The 16,949-nt window shown below is 41.0% G+C and overlaps 1 protein-coding gene across 4 annotated transcripts in view; it reads right to left on the bottom strand.

The window, feature by feature from the left end:
• Positions 1-13,950, bottom strand: part of RAD18 (RAD18 E3 ubiquitin protein ligase) — a 106,368-nt gene extending 92,418 nt beyond the window's left edge. For 3 of the 4 annotated variants that reach the window (XM_068557668.1, XM_068557667.1, XM_068557669.1), the window contains exons 1-2: positions 13,823-13,950; positions 9,916-9,997 (exon numbers count right to left, since the gene is read on the bottom strand). In XM_068557668.1, coding sequence (XP_068413769.1) covers positions 9,916-9,997; positions 13,823-13,873 — 133 coding nt within the window. In that variant the 5' untranslated portion in view covers positions 13,874-13,950. Of the gene's footprint in view, positions 1-9,915; positions 9,998-12,589; positions 12,841-13,822 lie in introns of all 4 variants that reach the window. The other variant, XM_068557670.1, reaches the window with a different exon arrangement.
• Between the last annotated feature and the right edge of the window lie 2,999 nt (positions 13,951-16,949).

Raw genomic sequence — 16,949 nt, 5'->3', positions numbered from 1 at the left:
CATCTGAAATTATTCATTCATAGGCACAAAAAGGAAAAAGAAAGAAGAAGCCTAAGGGACTTACAGGACACCATAAAAAAGCACCCAAACACACAAAGCAAACACCAACAGAACTAGAGAAACAGAGAGCAAAACAATAATAGTAGAAGGTTTCAATGCCTCAGCTTTCAATGATGGACAGGACAGAAGATCAATAAGGAAACAGAGGATTTAAACAATACTATAAACCCAAGGCATCTAATAGACATATACAGAACATCAGCAGAGCACACATTCTTTTCAAGTGCACACAGACCATTGTCCAGGAGAGATTACATGTTGAGTCACAAAATAATCACATCAAGTATCTTTTCTGACCATAACAGAATGAAACCAGAAATCAATAGCAGAAGAAAAAAAAAGGAAAATTCACAAACATGTGGAAATTAACACACTCCTGAACAGGCAATGGGTCAAAAAAGAAATGAAAAGGGAAATCAGAAAATGTTTAAAAAAATGAAAACACAACACACCAAAACTTAAGGGATGCAGCAAAAGCACCACTAAGAGGGAGGTTTATAGAAGTAAATGACTACATTAAGAACAAGAAAAAAAATCTCAAATAAAAACCTAACTTTATATATCAAGGAACTAGAAAAAGAACAAACTAAGCCCAAAGTTACTGAAAGAAAGGAAATAGTAAAGATTAGAGTAGAAATAAACAAAAGAGAATAGGAAAAAAAAAAAAATCAATGGAATTAAGAGTTGGTTCCTGAAAAGACTGACAAAACTGACAAACCCTTAACCAGACTAAGAAAAAAAGAGAGAAGACTCAAGTAAATAAAATCAGAAACGAAAGAGGAGACATTAAAACTGATGCCACAGAAATAAAAAGAGTTAAAAGAGACTAGTGTGAACAATATATACCAACAAGTTGAACGTACCAAGACTGATTCATGAAGAAATAGAAAATATGAACTGACTTCAAACTAGTGCATAGACTGAACCAGTAATCAAAAATCTCCCAACAAAGAAAAGCCCACAACCAGATGGCTTCACCGCAGAATTCTACCAAACATTAAAAGAATTAACACCAATCTTTCTCAAACATTTCATAAAAATTGAGAAGGAAACACTTCCAAACTTATTTTATGAGGCAAGCATTATTCTGATACCAAAGACATTACAAGAAAACTACAGACCAATATCCCTGATGAAAAATCATAAACAAATATTAGCAAACTGAATTCAACCACACATTAAAAGCATCATCACCAAGACCCAGTGGGATTCATTCCTGGGATGCAAGGATAGGTTGACATACAAAAATCAATGTGCTACACCACTAACAGAACAAGGATAAAAATCATATGATCATCTCACAATAGATACCGAAAAAGGATCTGACAAAATTCAACCCCTTACATGATAAAAAAAAAAACTCAACAAAATTAGAAGGAAATTACCTCAACATAACAAAAGCCATTATGAAAAGCACACAGCTAATATCATACCCAATGATTTCCATTAAGATCAGAAGCATGGCAACAATGCCCACTCTTGCCACTTCTATTCAACATAGTATTTGAAGTCCTACCTAGAGCAATTAAACGTTAAAAAGAAATAAAGAACATCCAAATCAGAAAGGAAGAAGTAAAATTATCTCAGTTCACAGATGACATAATCTTATATGTAGAAAATTCTAAAGATACCACAAGAAAAATTGTTAGAACTATAAATGAATTCAGCAAAGTTGATGGATACGAAATCAAAATGCACAATTCAGTTTCATTTCTAAAACTAGCAATCCAGAAAAGGTATTAAGAAAACAATCGCATTTACAATAGCATCACAAAGAATAACATAATTAGGAATAAACTTAACCAAGGCAGCAAAAGACAAGTACACTGAAAACTATAAAACACTGCTGAAGGAAACTGCAGAAGACACTTCCATGTTCATTGACTGGATAACTTAACATTGTTAAAATGCTCATACTAACAAAAGCAATCCATAGATTCAATGCAATCCTTATCAAAATACCAATCGTATTTTTTGCAGAAACAGGTAAGTCAATTCTAAAATTCATATGGAACCACAAAGGACCTTGAATGGCCAAAATAATGTAAAAGGCAAAGCTAGAGGTCTCACATTTCCAGACTTCAAAACATATTACAAATCTACAGTAATCAAAATAATATGGTATTAGCATAAAGACAGGAATGTACACCAATGGAATAGAATAGAGAACCCAGAAATAAACCCACACATCGGCAGTCAAATGGTCCTTGAAGAGGGTGCCAGGAGTACACAATGGGGAAAGGACAGTCTCTTCAACAAATGGTGTTGGGAAAACTGGATTTCCACTGCAGAAGAATACAGACTTGAAACTATAAAGCTGCCTGGAGAAAATAAAGGGAAAAAGCCTCATCACATTAGTCTTAGGAATGATTTCCTGGATATGATACCAAAAGCACAGGCAATAAAAGCAAAAACAGACAAGTGGGACTTGATCAAACTAAAAAGCTTCTGCAATCAATAGAATAAAAGGACAACTTATGAAACATAAGAAAATATTTGCTAACCGTATACCTGATGAGTTAATATCCAAAACTATCAAAACATACAACAAATGCCTGTAACTCAATAACAAAAAAACATGTAACCTGATTAAAACTGGGCAAAGAACTTGAAAAGGCATTTCTCCAAAGACATGCCAAATGTCTTTGGTAAAGACATTTGCCAAAGACAAATGGCAAACAGGTATATGAAAAGATCGTCGCCATCACTAATCATCCAGGAAATGCAAATCAAAACCATAATGACATCATCTTTTAGGACAGCCACTATCAAAAAAAAGAAAAAGAAGAAAGGAAAATAACAAGCGTTGGTGATGGCATGGAGACATTAGAACCTTTGTGCACTGTTGATGGGAATGTAAAATGGTGCAGTCACTATGGAAAAAAGTATGGAGGCATTTCAAAAAATTAAAAATACAGTTACCATATGATCCAACAACCCACTTCTGGGTATTTATCAAAAAGAACTGAAAACAGAATTTCAAAGAGATATTTGCACTCCTGTGTTCACAGCAGCATTATTCACAAGAGCCGAAAGGAGGGAGCAACCCAAGTGTCCACCAGTGGATGAACAGATTAAAAAAAAATGTGCTCTAGACATAAAATGGAATATTATTCAGCCTTAAAAAAGAAGGAAATTCTGTCATATGCCACAACATGGATGAACCTCGAGGATATTAAGCTAGGTGAAATAAGCCAATCACAGAAGGACAAATATTGCATGATTATATTTATATGCGGTATCTAAATGAACTCATAGAAGCAGAAAACAGAATGGTTGTTGCCAGGGCCAGGGGGAGGGAGAAAAGGGTAAATGCTGTGCAATGGGTAAAGAATTTTAGTCATGCAAGATGAAAAAGTTCTAAAGACATGCTGTACAACAATGCACATGTAGTTAACAATACTATACTATACATTTACCAACTTGTTAATGGAGAAGGTTTTATGCTATGTGCTTCTCACCCTCCCCCCACTATAGTCCTATAAAAAAGGTTACTCTAGATTCATCATGACAAAGCTTAGAAACAAAACTTGACAGAACCAATCTGATCCACAAGTAACTTAACTGCCTTCCACAACAAAACCCAACACTCCAATAAAGTATAAAACAAAATCTAAACACTCAAAAATGTGAAAACTACAATGGAAAGCATCCAATCAAAAATTACCAGAAATACAAAGAAGCAAAAAAAAATGTGCTCTATAACCAGAAGTGTGTGTGTGTGTGGGGGGGGGGGGATGGAATCAATCAATAGATAGTTTTAGAAACAACAGAGATAATGGATTAGCAGACAGTGAGGTTAAACTAGCTATTAGAATATGTTCAATATATTCAAGGATTAAAATAGACACAAACACAAACCTAATGAGGAAAGAAATGGAAGATACTAAAAAAGTAAAATTTCTAGAGAGGAACAATACAATATCTAAAATGAAAATTTCACTGGATGAGACTAACAGTTGATGAGATAGTGCAGAATAAAAGATCAATAAACTTGAAATCATAACAATATAAATTATCCAAAATTAAGCACAAAAAGGATGGGGGTGGGGAGATTACCAAAAAGGAAAAGAAAAAAAAAACAGAGCCTCAATGTCTGTAGATTAACATAAAGCAGTGGAATAAAGTTAATAAAGGTCTAAAAAAGTGTAATCTGAATTGGAGCTCGGGTGTGGAGGTGGGTATGTAAACAGAAAAATACTCAAAGAAAAAGTGTTAAATTTTTTCCAAATATAAACCCATAAACTGAAGCAGTTCAATGGACCACAAGCAGTACAAACATAAAGTAAGTCACACTAAAGCACATTACAAATTTCTAAAATCTGGTAATAAAGAGAAAATCTGAAAAGCAGTCAGAAGAAAAAAGGCACATTATATACAGAAAGCTGTAACAAAAAAAACCTAACACACCTGGTTTCATCTGAAACTAGTCAAGTCAGAAAATTGTAGAATTTTTGAATAGTAGAATTGACATTCAGAAAGGAGAAAAATTTAAATTTGAACTGCATGCCCACTGAAAACACCTTTCAAAAAGCAATGAAATTTTTTCAGGGAAACAAAAGCTGCGAGAATCCTTTAGCAGCATACTGGTGCTACAAGAAATGCAACAGAGAAAATATAAATGACATAAGAAGAAAACGTTGATGTATACAAAGGAGAGTATAAGAAATGATAAACGTGTCTAAATATAAAAGACTACTTTGTCATTTTTTTTTTTTACTTTGTCATTTTTAAATTTGTTTTAAAAGATAATGAGCTGTCTAAGGCAAATACAGGGACCTCCTTGGTGGTGCAGTGGTTAAGAATCCGCCTGCCAATGCAGGGGACATAGGTTTGAGCCCTGATCCGGGAAGATTCCACACGCCGCGGAGCAACTAAGCCCATGCGCCACAACTACTGAGCCTGAGCTCTACAGCCCGCAAGCCAGAACTACTGGGCCCGTGTGCCACAACTACTGAAGCCTGCGCACCTAGAGCCTGTGTTCTGCAACAAAGAGAAGCCACCGCAATGAGAAGCCCACACACCGCAACAAAGAGTAGCCCCTACTCGCTGCAACTAGAGAAAGCCCGCGCTCAGCAACGAAGATCCAACGCAGCCAAAAGTAAATAAATAAATAAGTAAATTTACAGAAAGTAAATAAATAAAGCAAACATAATAACAATGTATTGTCTGTGGTATATGTGCACATCATAAAAGGAAAGACAACAACAGGATGACAGAAGGGGGGGAACAGAAGTACACAGTTGTATACCCATGGCATTTTCACAGAAATAGAACAAACAATCCTAAAATTTATATGGAATCATAAAGACCCCAAGTAGCCGAAGCAGTCTTAAGAAAAAAGACCAAAGCTGGTTGTATCACGCTCCCTGACCTCAGAGTATACTACAATGCTACAGTAATCAAAACAGCATGGTACTGGCACAAAAACAGACACATAGATCAGTGGAACAGAAAAGAGAGACCAGAAATAAACCCATGCACTTATCATCAATTAATCTATGATAAAGAAGGCAAAAATATATAATGGGGAAAAGACATTATCTTCAAAAAAAGTGGTGCTGGAAAAACTGGATAGTTACATGTATAAGAATGAAATTAGAGGGCAGAGTCAAGATGGTGGTGTGGGAAGACACAGAGTTAGCATCTCCCCACAACTAGGGCACCCGCCAGCCGCTAGTGGGGGACTCTGACGCCCAAGGAGATGGGAGGAACCCCAAAGTGAACCGGTAGGACACAGGGGGACTGAGGGAGGAGGAGAAGTGGAGGCCAGACAGGATCAGCACCCCTGAGGCAAGGAAGATCAGGAGAGGCAGGCGGGAGGGGCCCTCCGGGAGGAGCAGGAGAGGAGCAGAGGGCGACTGCCCCACCCACTCAGGCCCGGGGAGCCTGTTGAGCTCCCAGGCCGATCCCCTGCCCTCCAAACCCTCCTCCAGGCCACGTGGGTCCTTGGGGGCATAGGAGGGAGACCAGGGAGATCAGGAGAGGCAGGTGGGAGGGGCCCTCGCAGACCAGAGGAGCAGGAGAGGAAAGGAGAGGAGGGCTTTTGTCCTGCCCACTCGAGCCCAGGAAGCCTGCCGGGCTCCCAGGTGAGGTCCCCTGCCCTCTGAAACCTGGGGTGGGGGCACACTGGGCCCCTTCTGTTCCTTGAGCCTAAGCCCCACCCCCCAAGGCCCCCAGGGCCTTTTCCAGCCCTGTGGGTCCTGAGCATTGGCCCCGTCCACCACCCAAAGCTCACCCTTGCTTAGACCCCACCCTCCACAGCCAAGGCCTCCCCCGCACTCTTTTTTCCCCCTGCTCCTCTTTTTTACTGTTATGGTACTACTGTGCATTCTGGTTGTTGATTCATCTAAATTTTTATTTTTATATTCTTCCTAACAGATCTGTTAGTTTCCTAGTCTAATTTTATTTTTTACTTTGTTATCATTGTTTTTGTTTGTTTTTTTGTTTGTTTTGCACCCAGGCAGCCTGCGGGATCTTGGTTCACAAGTCTGGGGTTGGGCCGAAGCTCCTGCAGTGGGAGCTCCGAGTCCGAACCACTGGACTAACAGAGAACCTCAGACCGAGGGAATATTCATCGGAGTGAGGTCTCACAGAGTTCCTCCTCTCAGCACCAAGATCCAGCTCTACCCAATAGCCTACACACCCCAGTGTTAGAAGCCTCAGGCCAAACAACCAGTAAAACAGGAACACAATCCCACTCATTAAAAAAAAAACAAACAAGATGGCAAAAAAAATATGTCACAGATGAAGGAGCAAGGTAAAGATCTACAAGACCAAATAAATGAAGAGGAAACAGGCAATGTGCCTGAAAAAGAATTCAGAGTAATGATAGTAAGGATGATCCAGAATCTCGGAAATAGAATGGAGGCACGGATCGAGAAAATACAAGAAATGTTTAAGAAAGATCTAGAAGAACTAAAGAACAAACAGAGATGAACAACACAATAACTGAAATGAAACATACACTAGAAGGAATCAATAACAGAATAACCGAGGCAGAAGAACAAATAAGTGAGCTAGAAGACAAAATGGTGGAAATAGCTGCCGAGAAGCAGAAAAAAGAAAAACAGAATGAAAAGAACTGAGGACAATCTCAGAGACCTATGGGACAACACTAAACACACCAACATTCGAATTATAGGGATCCCAGAAGAAGAGAAAAAGAAAGGGTCTGAGAAAATATCTGAAAAGATTATAGTTGAAAACTTCCCTAACATGGGAAAGTCCCAGAAGCACAGAGAGTCCCATACAGGATAAACCTAGGAAAAACACACCAAGACAAATATTAATCAAACTAACAAAAATTAAATTCAAAGAAAAAAATATTAAAAGCAGCACAGGGGGGCTTCCCTGGTGGCGCAGTGGTTGAGAATCTGCCTGCCAACACAGGGGACACGGGTTCGAGCCCTGGTCTGGGAAGATCCCACATGCCGCGGAGCAACTGGGCCCGTGAGCCACAACTACTGAGCCTGCGCGTCTGGAGCCTGTGCTCCGCAACGGGAGAGGCCACGACGGTGAGAGGCCCGCGCACCGCGATGAAGAGTGGCCCCCGCTCACCGCAACTGGAGAAAGCCCTCGCACAGAAACGAAGACCCAAACACAGCCAAAAATAAATAAATAAATAAATAAGTTTATTAAAAAAAAAAAAACAAAAAACTATAGTCAAGCTTCAAGGACTTGTGGTCAGCCTGCAGGGCTCAGCCAATCCTCTTTGCAAGTCTCCCAAAAGTGACTTCTACAGTTTTTGTTTTTAAAAATCCCTCACTCTCTTTACCCCCTACGCCCAAAGGTACTTTAGGTTACAGCCAAAGGCTGCATATCCCGTTTGCAAACCTTGCAAACAATAAAGCTGTCCTTTTGCTTTAAGATAATACTATTTTCTGGGATTTATTTCTAATTTACGACAACATTCTTACATTGAAGACAACACTGTTAAGATGTCATAGGGATTTCCCTGGTGGTACAGTGGTAAAGAATCCGCCTTACAATGCAGGGGACGCAGGTTCGATCCCTGGTCAGGGAACTAAGATCCCACATGCCGCAGGGTAACTAAGCCCGCGTGCCACAACTACTGAGCTCACATGCCTCAACTAGAGCCTGAGTGCCACACACTACAGAGCCCACGCGTCCTGGACCTGCACCCCACAACTACAGAGCCCATGTGCCCTGAAGCCTGTGCTCCACAACTAGAGAGAGAAAACCCGCACACCACAACTAGAGAGAAGCCCGCATGCCGCAACGAAAGATCCCGCGTGCCTCAACAAAGATCCCGCGTGCTGCAACTAAAACCCGACACAGCCAAAAATAAATAAAAAATAAATAAATAATAAATAAATCTCAAAAAAAAAAAAAAGTCATATATCCTCAGCTGGATCTCTAGATTTAGTGCAATCCCAAGGAACATCCCAGCAGGCTTTTTTTGGTAGAAATTGACAACCTGATTCTAAAATTTATATTGAAATGCATATAAAATGCAAAGATCCTAAAAGAACCAAAACAATCTTGATAAAGAAAAACAACGTTGGAGTAGTTACAATACTTGACTTGAAGACTTACTAGAAGGCTACAGTAATTAAGACAGTGTAGTACTGGCACAAGGATAGGCATAAAAATCAATGAAATAGAAGAGAATCCAGAAACAGACCCACATATAATTCCCTGGGGCCACACTGACTGATAATGGGGAGAACTCTATCAAGTGATAGAAATGTTTAATATCTTAATTGTAGTCATTACATGGTATAAACATTTGTTGAAACTCGTTGACACTTGTACATTTTACTGCGCACTTAAAATGGATGCCTTTTACTACATATAAATCATACCTAAATAAAGGTGATTTTAACACATATTTAGAAACAATCCCCAAAACTTATCTTGGTTCCTAATATGAATCTAGCCTAGAAGGAAACTAAGATTTATTAAGGTCCTATAACGTGCCAGACACTGGACTCTGTACATTTAATTCTCACAACCATCTCCTAAGGCAGAAACTACTCACCAGGGTTTCACATCTGAAGAAATGTTGAGCATTTGCAATCTCACCCACCTAATAAGTGGGGAGCTAAGAGTCAAGCCCAAGTTTATCTCTAATGCCCATGTTGCTACCACCACCATCCTCTTATTATGTCTTCCCAATGGAAACTTTTTCACCAAAGCTACTACTATCCACTAACACCATTTTTTAAGCCTAACTTATTTTTTAACTTTCCAAGGCAAATCAACTCGAAAATAGAGAATAAGAACGATCATAAGCCTAGATAACCCATAAACTGATGGCTAGATCCAGAACAATGACAAGTGCACCCCATGCACTAAATACGTCAAACTACAGTATAAAAAATATGTACATACTAGACTCATGAAGAGAAGTACAAGCACATTTCAATATATGAGTCTTCCCACCATCACACAGCAAGTTAAGTGATAAAACTGTCTGTAATGCTCTTCAGTTGTAGAACTCTCCCAGTGGAATTTTTAAACTTTAAAATTCTATGCCAAGGACTACTTAGTTGAACCACCTATCTCTTACCCTGCTAAAAATGAAAAATCTGAAATTTAACATCCAAAAGTGCTGGGCAAATAATCTATAGTGATCAAAATCTTTATTCCTGTAAATGTTACAAAAGGCATAAAAGTATCCAAGAGGGAGGTGGTAGAAACCATAGGAGCCTTGTAAAAAATATTCAATATTTAAGAGGGAGGTCATGGAAAAGACCTTGCTAAAACTTCAAGATAGAGGAGCTAAAGGTGAGAAATAAATAATAAATGTGTACTTACCTTTGGTGTTAAAATAATACATTATATAAAAAAACCACATTTTTGTAACTCAGAGAAACAATACATACTTACAGTTATGTGAACACTGAGGAATCATCATTGCAATGTTGAAATATTCAAAGCAAATTCCACAGCGCAGCAAATCATCTATTGTCTGAAATGCACAAACACATACACACCTATCAGAAAGCCACCAAGACTGGAACATCTGCCACAGAACTCCTTCTCCATCCCCTAAAAAAATAATTTAATAATACTTCTTTGTCAAATATTCAAACTCAAAAGCTAAGTCCACATAAACTGCAGGGGAGAGAAAACCTCCCCCATATGACTTATTCAAATCTTAGGTTACGGAGAACACTTCAGAAAGATGAAGCTGACACTACAGATTCCCACTCCATGTTGCCAGCCCTTCACAAAAGGGCTACTCTATTTCTCTTCTACTTGCCATGTATTTCCAGTTCCTCCTCCAAGCCTCCTCCTCTTCAGACCCCATTCCCTGGCCCACTGTCACTGCTGGGTGAAAGGTACCGGCAGCCATTCACCACACAGGGTAAGAACCAGATCAGAGAATATTAAAGAGAAACACTAGAAATTATCTAGTTAAAACCCTTACTTCACAAATGAGTAAACTTGTATCCAGAGCAGGCTCACAGCACATGAGCCAAGCCAGGACAAAACTTCCGGTCTACTGGCCGTCAGTCCAGTGCTTTCTGCTCAGTACTGTACGGTACTACACGGTGGAGCCAGATGAGGAAGCCCTGGAAAGAGCTGGCGCCAGTGACAGCAGAAGGAGGGGAAGAGGCAGGCAATCTGCAAAGTCAGATAGGTGTGCATCTATCTGGAATGAAACCCAAACAGAAAAGCATCTCTCTCGCAACCTAAAACCTTCTAAATCATTTAAAATGTTATTTCTTTTTTTTTCTTTTTATAAATTCATTTATTTTATTTATTTATTATTTTTGGCTGTATTGGGTCTCCGTTGCTGCATGCAGGCTTTCTCTAGTTGCAGCGAGCGGGGGCTACTCTTTGTTGCGGTGCGCAGGCTTCTCATTGTGGTGGCCTCTCGTTGCGGAGCACAGGCTCTAGGCAAGCAGGCTTCAGTAGTTGTGGCACGCGGTCTTCAGTAGTTGTGGCATGCGGGCTCTAGAGCGCAAGCTCAGTAGTTGTGGCACACGGGCCTAGTTGCTCCGCGGCATGTGGGATCTTCCCCGACCAGGGTTCGAACCCGTGTCCCCTGCATTGGCAGGCGGACTCTTAACCACTGCGCCACCAGGGAAGCCCTAAAATGTTATTTCATTCAAAAGAATACTGAGCAGATATTTAAGAGGAAAAAAAGAGAGAGAGAGAGAGAGAGAGAGAGAGAGTGAGAGCGTGCTCTCTTATGTACTGATACGGAAAGACTGCCAAGAAAAGTGAAAAAAGGAAGTAAGGTACAGGCAGTACACACAGTCTGTGACCTTTTGTTAAAAAGGGAGGAGGCAATAAGAATATAAATCTGAATGCAAATCTGAACACAAGAATGTAACAAATAATGGTCAAAGGGGTCAGGAAACTGGACAGATGAGGGACAAGTTTGGAGGAAGACTTTTACTTTTTATTTCACGTACTTTTTGAACCATATGAGTATATGACCTAATTTTTAAAAATGCAAACAAACAAAAAGACTAATGTCTCTAATAGTTCACATATGAAATACTGTTGCCATTAAAGAAAACATGCTTTCAAAGAATAATTAATGTATGGAAAAATGTTCATGTTTTAATGCAAACAAAAAAAAATCAGAGAACAAACCTACAACAATAATACATAATAACAGAACTATGTAGTTTAATCTCCTTAACAATCTTAGGAGGTCTATAGCATCTATATGCCAATTTTTTAGATGAAGCCTATAGAGCTTATAAGGGGTTGTATCAAATCTGAGAGGTTGACTCCAAGGTGATCCCAAATTTTAAATGCATATACACATTGTGGGTATGTGTGTGCATGATCCCACATGAGAAAAACTGAAGAACAATAAGAGAAAATGTTAAACAGTGGGTCTCTCTAGATGGTAGGATGCTAGGTAACTTTCATTTCCTCCTTTATCTTACTGTAAATTTTAATTTTTTTCTACTATATACACATTCTACATTTATAATCTGTCAGAAACAAATTTTTGTTACAGTAGAACCAGGGAAATAAACATTCAAATGCCCAAATCTTCCATTACTTTGGATGGTAGGCTACCACTGACACAGAAAGCTAGAGGACTGTGTTGAAAATCAATCAAAAGCAGAGGCAGGACCAGAAGCCAAAGCCCTGGCACCTGGTCTATTTGCTTTCTTCTCTATCACCATCCTCTCCTGGAGGAGGAGTGGTTCTGACAGATGTGCTGAGCAAGATCTGTGGAAGTGATACCGCACCCGATGAGCTATAACATTCTTGCACAGATTTTCAGTCCACTGGATGCCCTAGGATTTCCTCAACTTAGAGAAAGTGGAAGGGGGAAGCTTTCACTTCCCTTATCCAATTCATAATCTTCATGACAACAAATAAAAAGCAGGGGGAGAAATACTTAACACATGTTAAGCATTAATAATAATAATAAAGATATATTAATTTAATGCTTACTACTTTCTAGATACCTTCAATCAATTAGCAAATAATTTTTGAGCACCCACTATGTGCCAGGCATTGTGTTAGGTACAGTGAATAAGCCAGACAGGATCCCTATCCACACACATCAACTCATTTAACTAACCTTATAAACTATTTCTGTCTCCAGTTTATAGTTGAGGCAACTCAGGCTCAGAGAGGTTAAGTAACTGAATCAAGGTCACACAGTTAAATAGAAGGCAGAGACTAAATTTAACCCAGAACCATTGGAACTCAAATCGATGCTCTTCTCCATTGCACACTGGAGCCAAAGCCAGCACAACTGCAAAACCACGGCTTTCCCAGCTCCTTCCACAATGTCAGCTCTTCCATGGGGAGATCTTCAGTCACCAAGCCCTGTAGATGACACTGATGATGGCAAGTAGAACAAGGCCTTACACTTACTTTAACCTCCCCCAAGTCCCTTCACTTAATCCTCAAAGTCACCTTAGGAGTCAGTGGGGCAGATACCATAATCCCTAGTTTACAAAACTGAGCAACAGAAGGAGAACGTGATTTTGCTCAGTCACAAACGGAAATAATCACATAACAAGGAGAAAAACCAAGCAACTGATTCTTAGCTAGTACAGAACGGTGTATTTGCTCTTGACCAAACACAGTAGGAATCCAGGACTCACCACTACCGCCCATGGAAACAGGGATGCATTGTCAAAAACAAAGTAGCCACAGAAATCAATGTTATTTGAGTGAAAGACTTCAATAAAATGAAAGGCTAGTGCTAAACGTGAGTCCTGATTTCTTTGTTTAAAAGAGAGGATGCACAACTATCAAGAGTTAGGACACGTTAGGGAGGAATTAGGGCAAAGTAGCCCTAGGTTTCTTGAGGGTAATTAGAAGAAATGAATGAGAATGTAAAGGAGACTGCCCGCTTTGCTAGGTGATTAAATAAATGTTTTCTGATGCAAGGTCCACTCCAAACCGTGTCCGGTGTCACTGTGGGAGATTATTCACTAAAGTACTGGGAGAGTTTACATAATGCTTGGCACGCAGTAAGCTCTAAGAAAGGATTAGGTGTCGCTGTCGTTTCCACCGTTTAGAGTGTTTCTCTCCATATCATTGTGGTTGTTGTGACTGAACGGCAGAATACCCCGTCCCATACGACAGCCAACCTAGGCTCACCATAAGGGGCCGAGGCCTGTCCCCCGGTACTTCCCAGGAGAGAAAGAAACTGAGGCCCAGATCTACGCGGTGGCAAGTAGCAGAGCAGAGCCGGGTATCCTGGCCCAGCTCGGCGCCGGCGCCTCGTCCTTTCTCCTCCTCAAGGCGGGGCTGGCCTCCCGCGGACGCCGTACGCCCCCGACCTCCCCGAAGCACTCACCTTCATGACTGCCAGGCCCGGAGGCCACCGGGGCTCGACTAGGGAGTCCATGGCCTCCCCTAAAGAGGGTGGAGGGTCCGACTGGTCTCCCACGCTCCACTACCACTCGAAATTCCCCGCGCTACAGAGCTACGTCAGCAGTCGACTACGCGCCCGACGCGTGTGCGGAGCATGCTGGGAGTTGTAGGACGTGGCCGAAGCGCAACCGAATATGCTCTCTTTGCGCACGCGCCAGGCTTCCGCTACGCCTCCGTGCGCAGATGTGTGGTTAAAAAACCCACTTGCGGGTTTTGTACTGTACCCTGAATAAGTGAATGCCTGTTTAATGTTAGGAAGAGACAGCCTAAAATCAAACCAAATCCAGGCCTTGCCAAACCTTTCAAGGTCTGGGCTCCTGCCTCTTCCTTCCGGTCGCCCTCCCTGATTGCTATAATGCGCTGTCTCTGCTCAGAGCCGGGGTTTTCACAACCATTATTTCATCTCACTCCATCACAATACTGAGAGGTAAATATCATTATTGGTTTACACAAGAGAAAGCTTCGGCTCAAAAAAGTGAATAGGTTTCTCTGAGTCACGCTATGTCTTTGACCAGACTACAGATAGGGCCTCTGGCCTTAAAATAGGAGCTCTTTTATCAAATAGGATGGTTAATTTAATTTAATCATCTTAATTTTGGCGTGTAGCCTTCCAGATATTTCCTGTGCAGATACATAGATACAGTTTTTTTTTGCCCACAAATGTTGATATACTAAATGCATACCTCTGTCAACTTGCGGTTTTCTGTTGGTTTACTTACATACATCCTGAGACCTCTCCATGTTAATACATATAGATTTACTTAGTTCCTTTTAATAGCTACATAGTCCATAATACAGATGTGCCACAATTTACTTATGTACACCCATACTGAGGACCATTTAGGTTGTTTCCAGTTTTTCATTATTGCAAACAGTTGCAATGAACACACTATCTATATAAATCTCGGCACACTTGAGCCAGAATATTTGGGGGATGATTTCCTATAAATGGAACTGCTAGGTGAATTTTTGTGCTCTTTAAACACTGTGATAGCTAGCACTATGTGATTTTCCAAAAGAGCTGTACCGATACATTTATACTCTCACCGAGTGAGTACGAGTGCCCGTTACCCAGATGTGAAGCGCTGACCATTGCACCACTCAGTCTGTCTGCTCAACTCAGCACTCATCGATAGGCTGCCTGATGTGGGCCTCCTTCACATCAGGTCTCATGGGCAGCAAGTCAGCATACAGCAAGTCAGTTACTCAGGGAAGACACTTGCAGCTTGCCACTGCTTCCCCCTGTGGTCCATGTATTCATTCCTTCATAATTTTTTTTAAGTGCTTACCATTGGCCAGTCAGAGCTTCCCTGTGAAGTAGGCAGAAGTGAGGCTGCTATTGCCATTTCACAGATGAAGACAAGGAGGCTCAGAGAGGTTAAGGCTTCACTCCTTTGGGCTCTCTTCATAAGGAACTCTGGCCCCTGAGTCAGAGATATATTAAATTGATTTTTCCCAGCCTGTGCCCAAAGACTCACTGGGCAATAATGATATTAACAGCATTTGAACAAAGGACTTTAATATCCATCACAATAAAGCTGACATTTATTAGGCACTTTGTATGCAAAGCACTGTTCTAGATGTTTTTACACATGTTGACTTATTTCAGACTCACTCCAACCAAATGAGGAAAGAGAAATAAATAGATAACTGGCATAGTGCGTTCTGCTAGTAAGTGGAAGAGGAAGGATTTGACTTGGGCAGTCTGGCTTGAGTCCATATTAAGCACTACAGAATATTCTCATAGGACCCCATCATGAGAATTATTCCCATTTTATAGATGTAGGAACTGAGTCTCAGAGAGGCAAAAGGACTCATTCAAGATCACACAGCTTGTCAGTGGCAAAGTCCGGCGTTGAATCTAGATCTTTTAACCCCAAACCAGAAGGGATCACCCATTGACATTTTATGGAGAAATAACTGAGCAGACAAAGCCGCAGGGCAGAGGTCTAAGGATCCCAGGATGCTGGACCTAGTGGGGCTCCAACAGGAAGGTGGGGAGTGGCAGGTTAGGGGAGGCAGTGGGTTTGTATCAGCCAATTAGAAAGGGGCATGTAAATGAACTCCAGGCTGCGCTGTATGCATTGGATCCAGGCTGTGCTGGATGTATTGCCTAGTCCTGGATGCAGGGAGATGGGGTAGGCTTGGGAAGACAAAGGAAATGAGACCAAGACCAGATCCCAAGCCTGAGTGCACCAGTAATTGTTCTTTTATGGTACTAGTTGGCTACAAGGTTTAAGGTGGCAAAGCGCTGGGGAGGTGAGAGAAGGATAGAGAGGAGATGAGAAAAGAGAAAAGGAATGGGGAAGGAAGGGGAGAGAGAGAGAAGACAGGGAAAGAAATGCACGCTTCCTATTCAACTATGAAGACAGATTTGGAAGCAGGCGTCACTTGTTGGCCCTGGGGTCCAAATCCATCTCCCCATCTCTGGAGAGCCTCCAGGGCAGCACCCAGTACCATTCATCTCTGACTTCCTGCCACCAGCTGCTTGGTGGGACTGAATGAATGAGTGAATCTCCAGAATAAGCCCACATACCCATAAATCTCCTCCCTGGCCAAGCAGTTCCCTTCCTGCCCTCTTCAATAGCACCCGCTCAAGCCCACCTCTGGGCCAGGGAAGGGAAGTCCACACAAGGGCACAAGCAGGTTCTGAAAGCCACTTTGAGCTCAGGACAAAGCATCTGCCTTGCCCTCCCCATAGTATTTATCCACCCGCGGGAGACAATCTCCTCTAACAAGCTGCTGGTTCCACAGACATTCTCCTTCTGTTAGATCAATAAAGAGATTGCACTTCCTTACTCAGGAGTAAAAACAAAGTGTTCCGTACAGAAAAAGCAAGCCAGTGCTCAGTAGAATCTCTTGTTGCACTAGTGCAAAGAGAGGATCCGGGATAGGGTGGCCAGATAAAATACAGGAGGCCAGGCAATTATGAATTTCAGATCAACAGCAAACAGTTTTTTAATATACGTATATCCTAAATATTGCACATGACATACTTAAACTAAAGAATTATTCACTGTGTATCTGAAGTTCAAATTTAACTGAGCATC

This window comes from Eschrichtius robustus, chromosome 12 (genome assembly GCF_028021215.1).
Source record: "Eschrichtius robustus isolate mEscRob2 chromosome 12, mEscRob2.pri, whole genome shotgun sequence".
NCBI lineage: Eukaryota > Metazoa > Chordata > Mammalia > Artiodactyla > Eschrichtiidae > Eschrichtius > Eschrichtius robustus.
The sequence above is the reverse complement of the archived record's forward strand: the minus strand, read 5'-3'. Positions and strand labels throughout refer to the sequence as shown.